The sequence below is a fragment of the Chenopodium album genome, chromosome 9 (assembly GCF_948465745.1).
Source record: "Chenopodium album chromosome 9, dcCheAlbu1.1, whole genome shotgun sequence".
NCBI classification, from domain to species: Eukaryota; Viridiplantae; Streptophyta; class Magnoliopsida; order Caryophyllales; family Amaranthaceae; genus Chenopodium; species Chenopodium album.
The window spans coordinates 69038961-69057015 of record NC_137842.1 but is presented as its reverse complement, the minus strand read 5'-3'; the positions used below and the strand labels follow the sequence as shown (position 1 = coordinate 69057015).

Below are 18055 nucleotides of genomic sequence, written 5' to 3'. Positions count from 1 at the left end.
GTCATAAAGGGCGAATGGTAATAACGTGGTTTGATCCCGTGTCTTAGATACGAAGTATAAAGTCTAAGATGTAATTCCCAAAATATGTTAACCAAACAATGCAAATGGTATCCACATTAGCAAGTATAATAGCTCACTTGTTAGTAGTCAACACAAGTACTAGCATAATAACACCTCAATCAATATTAAATATATCTCAAATATAAGTGAAAATGCGAAAATAAAAGATATTAAGGAGAAATCAACTTCATAGACAAAAAAATGGATGAATTATGGAGAAGAAAAACAAAGACATTATCTTTTACAGTATTTCTCTCTACCCGTTTCTTCTTTCATAGCTTTTCTCTCATGCATTCACTCATGAGAATTATACTAATAATACACTATCATCCCGATGGTACATAAGATCAATCAAAATTACTAATCATATATAAAAAAAAAAAATCTATACCAACTACACTAATCCCCACATCTTGAAGTTAGCAATTAGTTGTGTACTTTACTACTTTGGATAAATGAAGGAAGGTGCACAAAACAATTGGACCACGTTTCAAAAGTTCCCAAAATTGTTAAGTTAATCTTTTTTATTTTTTTATTTTTTTTTTTTGTAGGGTATTGTTAAGTTAATCTCATATCACTCCGTTTTTAAAAAATAAGAAAAGAAATAAAAAAAAATAAAAAAAACAAATAAAAAAATTGAATGAAAAGAAAAGAAAAACACCAAAAAGAAAGGCACTTACAGTCTGCTAAAATCAAAATCCTTCCCTGTCTTAAATCGGTGACAGGCAGTCGTCGCCGACGCCTATTTTTGGCTCGCCAGAATAATCAAACACTTCCTTTTTTTTTCTTTTCTCTCTCCTCTCCCAAAAGAAAAAAAAAAAAAAATCCCCAATTTCAAAACCTTAATTTCACCTGCAAATCTCCTCACTCCTTTGTCATAATCTCTCTCTACTTTGATTACAATCTAATCGCAATTGAAATTGTCTACCTACTCCTTTAATACATTCGTCTCTTCGATCCAGATTTCGTAGTATTATACTTGATTTTAGTGATTGTTGAATTTATGATTGGTTTTTGGTGGTTGTGATTCTCTCGAATCGATGATTTGATCGGCGAATTTTCGAGAATTTGGGGTTTTGGTTTTGTGTAGGGTGGTCGAAATGGCGGCACAAAACCCAGGGGATCTGTTTGATTCGTATTTTAGGAGAGCTGATTTGGATCGAGATGGTAGAATTAGTGGCGCTGAAGCCGTCGCTTTCTTCCAGGGTTCGAATTTGCCGAAGCAAGTTCTCGCGCAGGTTTTTTTTCCCTCTTTCTATTGAATTTTCTCTCTCTTGGTTATTTGGTGGTTTTTTTAGCGACTTTGAATTTGATGTTTTGGTGAATTAAGATGCATTTGATCCAAATTTATGATTGTCGAAATGTTGTTTGGCATTTTGTTGGTTAATTATGGCCATTTCTAGGTTGATTTTGTTATTTGATTTGTAAGGGTTGTCGTTGGATCATTAGCACTGTTAGAGTAGTGAGTTGGGATTATTTGCTAGAATGGTTTGATGGTGTTTTAGAAAACTCGCTCAATTGACATGGTTGTGATTGATTGTAATAGTGGGAATTTAGTAATTATCTTGATATTGGGGAGGGGGGGGGGGGGGGAATGTAGCTTTATTTACAAGAATTACAACTAGTACGATTGGATTAGTCAACAGGACGCCTAAGCTGCAGCATCTCTGCACTTTCCATGGATACCTATTATAGCGTATTAGCGTTTAATGGTCCTTCTCATCAATTTGTTGATTCGTCCCAATTGGGACGGAGAACCAATTGCTGCCTCAGTTGTGGCATTGAAGTTTAGTTGGCTCTTCTCATCGTTTTGTTGACTCTTGACATTCATTCTAACAGAGGCAGATAACTCATCACTACCTTGGTTCTGCTACTGACGTTTATAAGAATAGGCCAACTAATTTGCTCTTTTTCCCCATTTTCTTAGTGCTTGTTTGTTATAACCATGGGGTAACTATGAAGTGGAAGGATGTGTAGTTATCTGGTTGGCAAAAATGTGGGAAGTAGCTCACCATGGCCACCCTAGGTAATCGGAATTTCTCATGGGAAGCTTTGCTTTTTATGACTATTACCAGCTTATAAAACTACACGAATAAATCAATACCTGATTATACATTAATAACATTATTAATCATGTTCAACAAAACAATTACTTAAAAGGCTTACATTCCTTGGCAGCAAATTGCATGGTTGGGATTTTTTATTCTTTACTGGGTATTTCAGACTTTCATTCATTGAGCTTGCAAAGTTGCAACTGCCGCCCATTTGATGCTTATCGTAGTTATCGAGACTTGATAGTGATGAAAGAATCAGCAGATGAAAGTAATCCTGTATATGCAGGAATGTTTCATTCAAATAGTGATACAGTTAGGAAAAAAAATAGCCGTGTAGTTTATTAGAATTAGAATGGATCTTTGGGTCATATGGCATGGTTGATTGTAACGGGGGATGGATGCAAACGAACTTAGTTTTTATATGTTCAAGGTAATTAGTAGCTCGATTCAAAATTACCTTTTTTTTTTTAAATTTTTTTTTTTTTTATTTATTTTTATTTCTTTTAATTTTGTTTTTATTTTTTATAGTTACAACATTTCTTTTTGGCACTATAATTTCGGAGTAAAAGTAGGGGGATGTGAAGGGTATTGTGAGAAAAGAAGATTACATGAATCAAGGCTATTGGTGGTACCTATATGAAGTACGTTTAGGGAAATGGTGCAATAGAAATAGAGTAAGTATCAGTTAAAATATTGGCCTATTTGGTCAAAGAAAAGTTTGACCATAAATTATCACTATTATATTTATCAAAACATTGGTTACACTCCTCTCAAAGTGTATTTATCAAAACATTGGTTACTCTCCTCTCAAAGTTGTTCACAGTATATTTTTAAAAAACAACGGAGAGAATATGTCGTTCAAAGATGGGAGATGTTACTCTGGTCTTTGGATAAGTGCTGACTTAGAACATGCACATTTTGGAAAGTCTTCTTCTTTAACTGTATTACGCTGACTGTATTTCCTTTTTTTTTTTTTTTTTTTTTTTTAAAAAAAAAAATTATTATAGATATGGACGTTTGCTGACCATAACCGAACTGGGTTCCTTGGTAGAGCCGAATTCTATAATGCTCTTAAGCTTGTGACTGTTGCACAAAGTAAGCGTGAATTAACTCCTGAGCTTGTCAAGGCAGCTTTATATGGTCCAGCTTCAGCTAAAATACCAGCACCACAGATAAGTTTGCCTCCTACACCAGGTCCCCAGTCAAGTACTGCTGGATCAACCCCTTCTGCACCTCAGACAAGCAATGTTGCTCCTATCTCTTACCATAATCCTGGACCTAGAGGAGTACCTGTATCGCCTAATGTTAACATGAATCAGCAATATAACCAACCAGCAGTAAGTGGGACTGTGAGACCTCAAAATACAGTTTCTGGTGTGGCTACACAACCTGTACAAGGGGTTGGGTTTCAAGGATTTCCTGGAGGAGCTCCTCAACCTGGATCAAATCTGCCTAATTCTAGACCTTCAAATGACGTAGGGGTTGTTAACACAGGAAGGTCACCAACAACAGTATACTCAGAGAGAAGTAGCAGTCTTTTGACGAACCAGTCTGGGGTGACATCAACAGCAGGACCAGCAGCTTCTTTACCACCTAAGCCGTCTGTAGCAGCAGGAAACTCTGTCACGCAACCTAAGCCATCGCAAAATGGGTTCACTCAAGGCTCTTTCTTCGGAGGTGAAGCATTGTCTTCCGCTCCGTCTCTGCCGAAAAGAGAGGGTTCTGTTCTTACCTCATCTGCTGGAAGTGTACAAGTTTCTTCACCTTCGGTTCCAGTTGCAGCTGGCAACCAGTCTTTCTCCAAGCAGGGTTCTGTTGCTTCTGTACCGAATTCACTCGCTGCACACTCTTTTGGTGGACAACATCAAAAGCTGCAATCACACGTGAAACAGAATCAACAAATTCCAGTCCAAAATTTTGCTCCACGTGGCCTTCCTGCATCCCCACCTAATAATTCTGCAGGACATCAGCCCCAGCTGAACTGGCCAAGACCAACTCAGACTGATCTACAGAAATACACCAAAGTGTTTATGGAGGTTGATACTGATAAAGATGGGAAAATTACTGGCGAACAAGCACGCAATCTATTTTTGAGTTGGAAGTTACCACGAGGTAGGTGGTTATATTTTGTCATCTACTTTAATACTTTATAATTTTTAGTATCTTATGTAGAAGTATGCTTGATTTCTTATTGCTGTATATGGTTTCATCTATCAATTTTATTTTTTATTTTTTATTTTTTATTTATCACTTTTATTGTTTTTCTCCTCTGTTTTTGTTTCATATCTTTAAATTTGAAGCAAGTCATGTGGCTCTTGTGCATATTTTTTTTGGCTGTGCTCTAGTTCCTTTCCCCCCTCAAACTGTAGTTTTTGTTTGAGTTTTCATTTTTTTCCCCTGTTTTTCTTTTTAATTTTAAATTGTAGTTTTTGTTTGAGTGTTTAACCCCTCCCCCCCCCCCCCCCTCTTAAAATCCTGGTACTTTGGAGTATTGATTACGTGAAAGAAAAGTGGTGTGGGTGGATATCTGAAGACTCTGCAAAATTAGGGTGGGTAGATTGCTGAAGTCTCTCTGCAGATTCTGTTCCATTATAAATTTTAGTCTGATTAGAGTGCAATGTGATTGAAATTTAGAAGTAACCAACTTATAATAATTGTATTGTGTGAACTATGTTTTTGTTTGACGAGCACAAATTTCAGTTATTTCCCCTATTATTCTGTACAGTGTAATATTTATTTGTAGTACCTTTAAAATATTTGGTGCTTGTGTGGTTGACATTGAAATTCATGGAATGTAAATTTTTTTATGAAGTGGGAAAGGTGGAGTTGTTTGGTTGAAAAAATAACGGGAAGCCAGTTTTCCTAGGAATTTTTGCTTCCCACAAAATGGAGGGAGCTACTTACCTAGGGCGCCTATGTTACTGAAACCTCTCATGGGAAGTAAACTTCATATGCTCAGCCAAACAACAATTAGTCATTCCTAGGAATAAAATTGCATGGGAAAATCATCTTTCTTGGCCTTACTATTTTCCATGTTCAACCAAACAAGCACTTTTCCATGGAGCTGAGAGTTATTTTAGTTCGGTCATGGGTTCTCAATTTTTTATGCCACTTTGCTATTCTGGCTGGATCAACTATCTCTTTCTGGGATGTTTGGTTCTGTAAACTTTATACATTTTGGTATTGTAAGAGGATTGAATTCATAAGCATGCTCTTCATTTATGCATTAAAACAATTCTTTAGTGATCTTCAATGAGATTTTTATTTTATACTGTAGAGAATGTAACAATGGAGGAATCGGTCTCTTGTATGGTGTATACCACTGGATAGTGTATTTCTGTAGGGTGTTGGGGGCACTACATTTTTTGGGTTCTTTGGCCTCCTCTTTGTATAGGGTTTATAGGCCCCTGACTTTTTAAATGTATTCTTTTTTAATGAAGTCGAAAAAATTTGCAAGGGATTTGGTCTCTTAAAATATTTGGATTGTTTTATGTATGACATGTCAGATTTCTATTTTTGTTTTGATAGGAGCAGGTTTCCTTTTTTGATGTGCCACTTATTCAGTATTGTTACATGTTCCAGAGGTCTTAAAGCAGGTGTGGGACTTGTCTGATCAGGATAATGATAGCAATCTTTCTCTCAGGGAATTCTGCATTGCACTTTATCTGATGGAAAGATACAGGGAAGGACGTCCTCTTCCAGCAGTTCTTCCAAGTAGTGTTGTGCTTGATTTCCCTGCAACTACTCAACCACCTGCTGGGTATGGTAATGCAGGATGGGGATATTCTGCTGGTAAGCTCAGATGTTGCATTTTTCTGCTCCTTAACTTCGTTTTGAATTCTATCTTGATGAACTGTGGACTGACTGAATACTTAACAGCAAATATTGTTTAATGGGATACTTCCTTACGGAGCTTTTTTTTATTTTTTATTTTTTATTTTAACTTAGCAACTTTCTTTGTCTTTTAGGTTTCCAGCAACCACAAGCACCTGGAACTGCTCCAAGACCAAATGCACGTCCGACAGGAAAGCCACCTTTGCCTGTTACAGCTCATATGTCATCTGATGATAGAATGCCACCTAAGCCACCAAAAGCCAAAGTGCCAACGTTAGAGAAACACCTAGTAGAACAGCTAAGCGAAGAGGAGCAGAAATCACTCAATTTGAAATTCTTGGAGGCATCAGAGGCAAATAAAAAGGTATGTGCTGTGTACTTGCTCTTATATACATCCAGTTCAGGTGCTTCTATGTTGCAATAGTGCTGTGAAGTTTTGAGTGTCAGCGCACACACCGATTCCATATTTTAAACATTAGTTGTGGTCATGTTGACTGGATTTGACTTCTAGGTAAAGTTGAGAACATTGAAAGGTGATGAAAGGAGCAACTTTTAATGGGCTATTGTGGCAAGTGCTGTACTAGAAACTCATAATTATGAGGAATGTCTCTTCTTTGAACTATCTTTATATGCTTCTTTTTTCTTTATCCAGGGTACTGTGGGTTGTGTGAGAATTGCTAGGGTGGGAAAGTTTCCTTAATATTAGACTTCTAAATGTCTGTTAATACCAAATTAGCTTTCATCTGTTCTTCTTTCATCGAGGAACAATATTTTTTTTATTTTTTTACCAAAGGCTTATTCAATTTGTTATTTATTTTCTGTTTCTGCATTTTTATTCTTAGGTTGTGCTTGTTTAAGGGGAAATTGTATTATGTTTGGTTTATTAGTGGATGGGAATTGATTTTCTTAATGATCTTAACCTCTCTCTCTCTCTCTTAGGTTGTGCTTGTTTAAGGGGAAATTGTATTATGTTTGGTTTATTAGTGGATGGGAATTGATTTTCTTAATGATCGTAACCTCTCTCTCTCTCTCTCTCTCTCTCCCTCTCTCTCTCAGTAGCTCTGGTATCAAGGAACCCTTAAAAGGAATTGATTATTAGAATTTTGATGATGGAGATGAAATCTTGTTGAAAGTTTTTCTTTTGGTTTGAACTGTCTTTCGATTTTTGCCACCTGAGCTAACAGTATTTGTGATTATTTCCACTCGAGCTAATTTGTATTATGATTGTTCTCCCTTGATATATCATATCAGTCTCCTCCTCGATTGCTAGCATCTCCTTGATGAGAGAATTATTTCTTCTATTTTTTCTTCATTATATAGTGCAGGCTTTGTGGTGTTTGAGAAATAGAAATTGTCTTTGCTTTTGTGTTGTCTTTTGTTTTACTAAGAATGTTGTATGGTTGATGCCAGGTTGAAGAATTGGAGAAGGAAATAAAAGAAGCAAGAGAGAAAACGGAGTTCTACCGAGTTAAAATGCAGGAGCTTGTGAGTATTTTTAAGCTTTCTTAATTTAGTAACGTTGTGTAACAATTGTTTCATTATAGCACAATTATGAGAATTTCTATAGAGTAACATAGTTTTCCATCTATGTGTTATTTTGTATATATGCATTTTGCAAGGTTGTATAGTTGCGATAATGAGGCTCTCGAATGATTTATAATGGCAACGAATTTGCATGTATAGTAGATAACAAGTACTACCCAATCATATGTTAAGAACCATTGTCTTTTATCTATTACATCCGTTCTTGACAGCTGTTAGCATTTACGGAGTACTATTTGCACACAAATTTATGCATTTGAAGAGAGAGTGTTGTGTGGTGTGAGTGGGTGGTTAGAGTAAGAGAGAGTAAGTGGAAAGGTAATAATATTGTAGGGTATGAGGGATTTGGAAAAAGAATCTGCCAAAATTGGAATAAAGTGAGTGTTGGAAACTTTCTGGAATGGATGAAAACTGATAATGTTCAGAACTTTCTGAGGTAGTATATAAATAACAGTGAATAGCTCAACGAAAATATTAGTTGAGGAAGTTCACTTGTCATACTTCCATTTTATTGCAGTGTGTTGTGTTTGTGTGCTTATGACGAGAGGAAAAAAACGATGATACATTGATGAATTACAAATTTAGTTTTGTTAATTTCTTATCATGTCATTTCCTACTGGTCCTCCCCTGGTTTCAAGAACGATCATTCCTTTCTTTAACGGATTTTTTTGGCGGTGTTTAGCTTGCTTTGTTTTTGGATGTGATTATTTAAAGTTCCTTACTACTTCAATGTTACCTTGGAACATTGATCTCATTTTTTTTTTTTAAAAGGTTCTGTACAAGAGTAGATGTGACAGTCGCTTTAATGAAGTTTCTGAGAGGGCTGCTGCAGATAAGCGTGAGGTGTGGGCTTATTATTATTATTTTTTTTCCTGAGATTTACCTTATCAGATAACAGCGGTCACATTTTCACAAGTGTGACTTTTCAGGTTGAGTCTCTGGCTAAGAAGTATGAGGAGAAGTACAGACAAAATGGCGATGTGGCATCTAGATTGACAATTGAAGAAGCAACATTCCGTGACATACAGGTTTTTGTTGTGATTTATATTAGCTCATCAGGTTGTAGCTTGTAAGAAGCATTTCCTTTAGCTGCTATAGCGTAATTTTATTATGCTTATTTGCAGGAGAAGAAAATGGAGATGTATCAGGCAATTGTGAAGATGGAGCAAGATGGCACTGATGAGAACCTTCAGGTATTAATTACTAGCTATGAAAGAAAACAGAGGATGATCATGAACATCTACCTTAGTTTTTCTTTTCTGATCTCTGGAGTATCTTGTTAGGTTCGTGCTGATCACATCCAGTCTAGTTTGGAGGAATTAATAAGATCTCTCTGTGAACGTTGCAAGAAATATGGATTGCGTGCAAAACCTACCACGCTAGTTGAGCTTCCCTTTGGTAATCTCTTACTCTTTTTTTTTATCGCATTTCTTTTGAGTTCAAATCACTGATGAGGCAGGGGAAGGCTTCCCCACCTACATTGTATAATAGTACTTTGACATCTTTGGCCATCTCTTCTTGTTTATTTATTTTGGGTCTAGGAATTGCACCATAGTGCACTTGTTTTTATTCCAAAAAATTTATCCTGTTTCTAAGGGCTAGACATTTTATTTTTTATAAAACAAGGCCTAGCTTTAGACTGTAAACTGTTATATATATAGTTAAAGCTGAGCCTCATTAGGTACTGATATGTAAACCCGGACAACCTTTCAAATTGCAATGAGTACCAAGGCTTACTAGATTGTTAACTTGGCTAAGTCTTCATATTGTCTGAAATGTCAGCTCAATTTTCAATTGATTTTGTTCTGAAGCAGTTTTTTGTTTTAATTTCTTTCTCAGGGTGGCAACCTGGCATTCAGGAGAGTGCTGCTGATTGGGATGAAGACTGGGATAAATTTGAAGATGAAGGTAAGTTGAATCTATATTGATGGAGGATCAAACTGTTTTATTATGTTATGTCAGTGACCCTTTTTTTATTTTTTTTTATTTTTTTTTATTTTTTTATTGTTTTTAAGTCTTATTCTTCATGGCTTGCAGTTCTGTGGATTTTATCCACCTTTGTTTTCCTTTGTCTGAATCAATTAGAATTCTAGCCCATATCAGCTGCCTTCTGACCATATTAACATTTCTCCTGAATTTGTAATTATTGTGAAATAAACTTGGAAGGCCTGTCTGAACTTATTACCTAAAACTTGTTTTTGGGTAATCATATGCTCAGTAGTCAGTAGTTGTGTGGATTTTTATTTACTTGTTATAATTTTTTTTTTTTTTTTTTTTTTTTTGGCAATGGGCAGTTCTGACCTTAATGATTTAATGTCAACCATGTGATTTGCTGTTAGGATTTAGGAACCTTATTCAGCCATTTAATCATTTTAATGTTTTTTCCCCCTTCACATTCTTTTTAAGTATTATTATTATTATTTTTTTTTTAGTTTTTTAATTTTCTAACAGTTTCAACAGCTGAAAGTGCATAGGATTGTGCAAGCCTTGATATTTTGTTCATTAAATTTTTACTCAAGTGTTGTACTGTTATCTTTGTGTGTTGTTTGCATTAGAGAATGCGGATATGTTTGGTTTTCTCATGTTTTTTTGTGCATTTGGTTTTCTGCTTCAGGTTACACTTTTGTGAAGGATCTGACTCTTGACGTAAATAACATTATTGCACCTCCGAAATCAAAAATTAAAGTTGCAAAGAAAGAAAAGAATATGATTTTTGAAGGTGATGCTGCTGTTCATACGTCAGACTCTGAAACCAAGCCTGTCAAGTCCGCTGCAGAGGATGAACAGGTGGCAGAAAATGGTGTCGTAGGTACCCCGAAGGCAGTTGAAACGGTAAAGAATACAGTTTCTAGTCCTGCTAGAAGTTCACATGGAAGTCCACGTGATGGATCTAAGGACAATCATTTCCAAAAGCTTGGAAGTTCTGTTGCCTCACCTCGTGCCAAGGAATCTCTGAGGTATGTATTGATGTTATGGAGGGCGTCACATTTGTTGGATAGCATCTTTTTTTTTTTTGCTTACTTTTCTTGTAGCTGAAAATACCATAAACAGGCACTGCAATGCTAATAACCCCACCAGCTTTGGCCCAATAAAATGTGACCCTCTTTGACCTTTCCCGTTATTGACCCACACCAATCCTGACGACTTTCCCCATAACCAGGTCTACTTTCCAATTTTTCATAGTAGCAGAAAACAGGACATGAAATTCTCTTTCAGATTCTACATTGTTTCTATCGATAAGTTTTCTTAATTATATCTCCCAACATTACACTTTTCACTGTTCCTATAGCTCTAGTCAGCCATTTTTTTTTATTTTTTATGCTGGTAATATGTTTGAAATGGTTGCTGATTATAAGGATAGATCAATCCAATATGACTCATCAATCGCACTTCATTGTGGGATTACAAATATCATTGTCTTGTTAACTACGTACAGTATTGTTGTTATTCCTGGGCCTATACTGATGATTGTTGTTGTTTATCTGATGCAGTGACGGGGTTGCTGATTCTTCATTTTCCGGGGAGAAGAGTTTTGATGAGCCGTCTCAGGGCACCTTTGATACTAATGATGATGCCGACTCAATCTGGGGTTTCTCAAAGGTAAACTAAACTATTCTCTTGTAGCACCTGTAACAACTTAAATATTATACTTGGAAAACCATGTACAACTAGGTTTTCTAGGCAAAGTTTTGTCAAACTGACATCAATGAGGTCTAATACTCCGTCCGTATTTTTTACTTGCTCCACTTTCCTTTTGCGGCCGTATTTTATTACTTGTTCCATTTCATTTTTTAGAAACTTTTAACAATATTTTACTATTTTTCTTCCCACTGTTGGTCCCCTCATATCATATTTTATTATTTTTCATACTCTCCTCCCCACTTTTACTCACTTTTGCTCTTTTAGATTTTTTTTTTTAATTTTCAACTAACCCCGCTTCATATTATATTACTTTCTACTATTCCTTCCAAAAACTCCGCGCATGGAGAAATGGAGCAAGTAATAAAATACGGAGGGAGTAGTTTATTGAATTATAAGGTCTGGAAAATAGAGAACTCGTCTTTAGTTCACTTTGTTCTTGGACTGTTGCATCATCAGGTTTGTGCTACTGTATTTTAGTTAAAGGTAATTGAGTAGCAGTTTATCGGTCTTTGTTTGCGGTAGTAAAAAATTCGGGAGAGACACCTCCCCCTCTCCTGGGCTGATGCTAAAAGAAACACTGTGTTCCATGAGCCTATCTATTCCTGTTATATTTGAACCAACTTAACCTTAATTTGTTGCTGACTTGTTTTTTAGGAGATGAAACTCGACAAGCATAATGACGACTTGTTTGGGCACGGGCAATGGACTCTGCCTCCTATCAGGACTAGTTCATCACAGGCTGATGACTTTTTGCCCAAAAAAGGCATATTTGCAGACTCTGTACCAGGCACACCAGCAGATGTCTTTGTGCCGAAAAAGAGCATTTTTGCAGATTCTGTTCCTGGTACACCAGCAGATGGCTTTTTGCCCAAACAGAGCATATTTGCCGATTCTGTTCCAAGCACACCACTTTATGAATCAAGCTATTCTCCACAGAAATTTGGTGAAGGACTAGAGCGCGGTTTAAACTTTTCAAGATTTGATTCCTTCAGGTCATCAGATAGTGGCTTTCAGCCTCAAGAAAAGCTGTCTCGATTTGATTCCATGCGCAGTACTGGAGATTTTGACTCACACGATGATAGGTCATTCCAGCAAAGGGATACTTTTTCACGGTTTGATTCTATGCGAAGTAATAATGATTTTGATTACGGGGATCGATCGTCATCATTTGATGATTCAGACGCTTTTGGCTCTGGGCCTTTTAAGTCTTCATTTGGAAGTGAGACTCCAAGGGGTGACTCTGATGCTTTCGGATCTAGTGCATTTAGGTCTTCTCTGGGAAATGAAACTCCAAGGTCAGAGATAGATGCATTTGGTTCTGTTGGGCCTTTCAGGTCGTCTATGGCCAATGAAACTCCTAGGGCTGATTCAGACCCTTTTGGGGCACCTTTCCGGTCATCACTGGGTGTTGAAACACCGAGAGCAGATGGTGATCCATTTGGTTCTGTTGGGCCTTTCAAGTCATCTTGGGGCAGTGAAACTCCAAGAGCAGATGCTGACCCTTTTGGTGGTCCTTTTAAGTCATCATTTGGCAGTGAAACACCCAGGGGAGAATCGGACTATTTTGGATACTCTGGTTCTTTTAAATCTCCCTTTGGCAGTGAGACGCCTAGGGGCGAGTTTGATTCTTATGGGTTTGGTGGGCCTTTTGGTTCATCACTTGGCAGTGAAACACCTAGGGGCGACATGGACGCATTTGGTTCTTCTGGGCCATTTAAGTCAACTGTGGGTAGTGAAACCCCAAAAGATCGAACAGATAGTTGGAGTGCGTTTTAGAGTATTGTGAGATTTTATTCTAGATCCCTTGTCCAATGCTTTGATGCTAGAGCAATTTTGCCTACAAATGTTAGAGCCTGGGAATGCTTCATCCTGGTGTTTTTACAGGCTCCCTAGCGTGCTGCAGGTTTGCCACCTGCAACCAACCAGCCGAAAATCCCTGTTACGATCTTTGAAGCGGCTAACTCCTGGCTTATCAGCTTCATTTTTTTTAACCTTTGTAAACATTCCTCTATTATATATTTTCTTGGGGCTTTGTTGGGTTTGCGAAATTTTTGCTATTGCCATTTTCTGCTGATGAGAACCTTCGGGATTCTTGTTTTTTTTTCCCTCTTTAGCCAATATTGTGGCTTGTAATGAAAAGTATAGTTGGCTGGCTTTGTAGTATCAGCACGAGTGTATGTTATTCTTTACAATTATCTGGTTACACGACTGTTGTGTTACTGTAGTGTAGCTGTGATTTTTTGCATTTTATCTTAAATGTCATTGAATATTGTATCTCAACAAAATTGAATGTTTTTGCAAGTAGCGTGTAGAGGTGAATCCTAATTTTGTATTGGAGTTCAATTTTCTACGGGAGAGGGGCTGTTTAGATTGATCCGAATAAATTTATTTGTGTAATTTTTGCTGTTGTTTGCTTAATATTCAAGCTGTAATAAAAGGCTGATATATCAATTAACCTATACTAAAAGCGAACCTAGAGTGACACTTGTTACGATGCTATAATAAATTTTCCCACCTTTTTTTTTTTTTTTTTTTTTTTTTTTTTTTTTTTTTAATAACTTCCATTTTATAACCTACCATGATACTTTTTTTTTTTTTTTTGACAGGAAGCACAAGCAAACTTTAATAAGCTTCAAACAAGGCTCAAATCAGCCAGAATAACACCAGCTACATCTTGAGGATAATCCTCCAACCAAACTCTAAAATCATAATAAACATTACATAATTTAGCTAAACTATGAGCTACTTTGTTGCCTGGCCGCTTCACAAACGAGAAGGAGCACATTTGACATGATCTAGCAAGCATAAGAATATCGTTAACAATCATCCCAAATGCGGTGGATGTGACCACAACCTTCGACAGGTGGGAGAAAAGCTTCAAACAATCCGTCTCCAAGCAAACACAAAGGAATCCCGACTCCATAGTAACCTGCAAAGCCTGCCTCATAGCCAATGCCTCCATGACATCCACCTCGAAACACCCTTCCATTCTCATACACATAGCAGCCACAACATCTCCAACATGGTCTCGCATTACCCCTCCAAAACCAACTGCTGACTGAGACAATTTTGCCGCATCCGAATTCACCTTTATGACCCCAACTGACGGAGGCTTCCAGGTAGTATCCAAGGACATAGCAGGGGGGCTCAAAGTGCTTATGTCCTTTGCAAATTCAAATTCCCCAATCAAACTTACAGCTCTGCGAATTACCTCAGTCCCTTCGATCTTTTTCTTCTGAAATGCCCACCCATTTCTACGCAGCCAAATACCCCAAGCAAGACACCAAAACAAACTCCACCAATTCACATCATTGCAAGACTTAAAAACCGAGGTACACCACTCAATAAACGTCTCTCCATTATGCATATCAACACTCAATCGAAGAGGAGAAATATACCAGATCAATCTTGCCTCCTCACATTGTACAAGCATATGAAGGATGTTCTCTTTGTCGTTGCCACACATAGGACACCTCATTTCAATCTCCATTCCTCTTCTCGCAAGATTATCCCGAGTTGCTAGAGCATCTTTAACTGTACGCCAAGCAAACATTTTGATTTTCTGAGGAACTTCTAAATTCCACAATTTCTTCCAATCAAAAGAAGAGTTGCTGTTCGAGGATGATGCTTTGTCACGCATTTGCCCAACTGTCAGCATATTATACGCACTTTTCACCGTAAAGCATCCATCCTTTGAGTAATGCCACATCCATCTATCATTACTGTCAAACATAGGAATGGGGATGTTGCGAATAGCACTAACCTCAATCTCAAAAAAATTGGCCTTGAGAAGGTCAACGTCCCATCGTCTATTGTTATCCCAAAGTTGCCTCACATACACTGGGCAGGAGCTATCATCAGGTTGACTCGATGCTACACAAAAACCATTAAGGCTAGGTATCCATGGATCACGCCATATTTAAGTTGCAACACCATCACCTATATTTCTTCTAACTCCTCTCATCAACACATCTCTAGCTCCAAGAATAGACCTCCAAGTATAACTCGAATTCGGATGAATTTTTGCCTCCTTGAAAGTCGAATATGGAAAGTATTTGCCCTTTAAAACCTTGGCCATAAGGGAGTCTTCATTAGAGAGAATGCGCCAAGCTTGTTTTGCTAGAAGAGCCTTATTAAAGTTTTTCATATTTCTAAAACCAAGGCCTCCTTTACTCTTCGGAACATACATCTTTTCCCAAGCAACCCAACAAATTTTGCTTTCCTCCCGTTGTTGCCCCCAAAAAAAAATTGCCGACACAGTTTTTCAACCACATTCAAAATACTAGCCGGAATCAAGAAACATTGCATAGCATATGTGGGGATTGCTTGTGTAATAGATTTGATTAAAACTTCTTTCCCGGCTTGAGACAAATATTTTTCCTTCCAACCTTTTAGCTTTTTCCAAATCCGATCCTGAATATTCTGGAAAACCTGCTTTTTAGACCCTCCAATGTAAGTTGGAAGACCCAAATATTTATCATGTCCTTCGACGGCCTTAAAAGATAACTTCATCTGAAGCGTGTTTTTCCGTTCTTGATCCATATTTCGGCTAAAGGACACCTCTGATTTATCCATATTCAGTTTCTGACCCGAAGCAATCTCATAGGTAGAAAGAATACTAAGCACATTCTCAACCTCCTCTTCTGTCGCTCTCACAAATAAAAGGCTATCATCGGCAAAAAATAGATGAGAAATTGGCTTCACATGCCGGCCAATTTTCACCCCATGAATAAGGCTCTTACTTTCCGCATCTCTAATCAAAGACGACAACCCTTCCGCACACAGAATAAACAGGAAAGGGGAGATGGGATCTCCTTGTCTAAGCCCCCGAGTGGACTTGAATTTCCTCGACGGTTGACCATTAACAAGAACATCAAAAGAAGCAGTACTGACACATTTCATTACCAAGCTCACAAAATTATCCGGCATACCAAGCTTCAGCATAATTTCCTGCAGAAATTTCCATTCAACCCTATCGTACGCCTTACTCATATCCAGCTTGAGCCCAAGGTAACCTTTCCTGCCCTTCTTCTTCTTTCTCATATAATGGAAGCACTCATAAGCAACAAGCACATTATCAGTTATCAATCTTCCCGGGACAAAACCACTCTGCGACTCGTGAACAATGTAAGGAAGAACTAATTTAACCTGTTAGCTAGCACCTTTGTGACAATTTTATACAATACATTGCACAAACTAATAGGTCTATAATCAACAGGAGACTCACATTCTTTTTTTTTTCGGAATTAAAACAATGTGAGTCTGATTAATAGAACCTATATCCCCATTATTATTCAAAATATCCAACACTTTCCCCACTACATCATTCCCCACAATATCCCAAAATTTCTGGAAAAAAATTGCAGACATACCATCGGGCCCAGGGGCCTTTGTAGGGTGCATTTGAAAAAGTGTCGTATGAACCTCTTCTGCTGTAAAAGGGGCTGCCAAGCTCGCCTGGTGTCTATCATCAACCAACCTATCTACCTTGTCAATCACAGGCTCCACTTCAACATTGTTATTTGTTGCGAACAGGTCTTCAAAGAAATTAACAAAAATTTCAGCAATTTGTTCTTCCTCCTTGTAGGTGTTTCCGGCCACATCTTTTACACACTTGATATTGTTCCGAACTTCTCTTTGCTTGGCTTTTTGATGGAAAAAGGAAGTGTTCTTATCCCCATGTTTGAGCCAATCTTGTCTACTCCTTTTCTTCCAATACATCTCCTCCCATCTTTCAAGTTCATCCATACGACCATCTAAAGCTCTCATGTGTGCTATAACTTCCGTCGATTGTACTTCGCCCATGAGAAACTTCATTTGAGCCTTGCACGCATTCAACTCTTCTATAAAATCTCCAAACTTATCCCTACTGCACGCACTCAATTTTGTGGAGGTAAAAGAAATTTTTGAGCACAAGTCTCCACCATAATCCCATGCCTCGGCAATAATGTCGGCACACTTTTCATCTCGAAGCCACATCTCCTCGAATCGATACAACTTTCTCTTCTTTTTTTTCTTTTGCTTTGGGACGGCTTCTTGAATACAAAGAAGGAGAGGGAGGTGATCGGACTTCCTCTTCGTGAGATGGGTGACAAAAGACCCTTGAAAAGCATCTCTCCAAGCTCGGTTTGCAAGGAACCTATCAAGCCTCTCCTGTATATTTTTTTTCCCCACCCCTATTGTTCGACCAAGTAAAATCATGACCAAGAAAGCCAAGATCCTCCAACTGGCAAAACCCAACAGCATCACGCAAGATATTTGCCTCCTCCATATCAAACGGCCTCCCACCCTGCTTTTCACTCGAATGAAACATTAAATTCAAGTCACCCCCGCAAAGCCAAGGATTGTCATTCCCCTCTTTTAACGTCCTTAGAAGCTGCCCAGTTTTCCATTTATTTTCTTCATCCGGATACCCATATACACCAGAAAAACGCCACTCCCCATGAGTGATCGAACGAACCATAGTATCAATGTGGTTTGCCGAGAAAGAATTAATACTGACCTTAATGCTACTGTTCCAAAGAAAGGCCAACCCTCCTCTTCTCCTTCTCCCTTCCCCTTCACATTCAACAATAAAACAAGAGCTGAATTTTATTTTATTTTTGATTTTTTCCATCTCGACCTTCTTCAACTTCGTCTCCATGAGAAACAACAATTGGGGGCATTCAAGAAAAATTATGCGCTTCAAAGCATTGATTGCAGTGGTGCTCCCCAACCCCCTGCAATTCCAAGACAATATGTAACTCATTTATCACAAAGAGCCCTTTTGGTGGGGCTCGCCACACTCACAGCAGCAATAGAAGTAACACGTTTCTTTTTTCCTCTATCTGTCGAACCAGCCATCAAACCTTCACTCTCCTTCACCACATTTTCAAGGTTTCGTTTTTCTCCTAACAACACAATGCCTTCACACATACTATGAT

General features: G+C 37.8%; 2 protein-coding genes across 2 annotated transcripts; one reads left to right on the top strand and one right to left on the bottom strand.

Annotated features, from left to right (window-relative positions):
* The first annotated feature begins 707 nt into the window (after nucleotides 1-707).
* LOC145559006 (uncharacterized) lies at nucleotides 708-13670 on the top strand. Its single transcript, XM_081620395.1, has 13 exons — nucleotides 708-1298; nucleotides 3122-4226; nucleotides 5697-5906; nucleotides 6083-6312; nucleotides 7359-7433; nucleotides 8262-8333; nucleotides 8420-8518; nucleotides 8615-8683; nucleotides 8774-8888; nucleotides 9330-9398; nucleotides 10105-10447; nucleotides 10982-11090; nucleotides 11787-13670. The coding sequence occupies exons 1-13, from the start codon at nucleotides 1161-1163 to the stop codon at nucleotides 12906-12908; spliced, it is 3756 nt and encodes a 1251-aa protein (XP_081476521.1). The 5' UTR covers nucleotides 708-1160; the 3' UTR covers nucleotides 12909-13670.
* A 94-nt stretch (nucleotides 13671-13764) lies between these two features.
* On the bottom strand, nucleotides 13765-17111 carry LOC145558077 (uncharacterized). The gene is made up of 3 exons (XM_081619226.1): nucleotides 16386-17111; nucleotides 15521-16280; nucleotides 13765-15005 (listed from the first exon to the last, which is right to left on the bottom strand). The coding sequence occupies exons 1-3, from the start codon at nucleotides 17109-17111 to the stop codon at nucleotides 13765-13767; spliced, it is 2727 nt and encodes a 908-aa protein (XP_081475352.1).
* Between the last annotated feature and the right edge of the window lie 944 nt (nucleotides 17112-18055).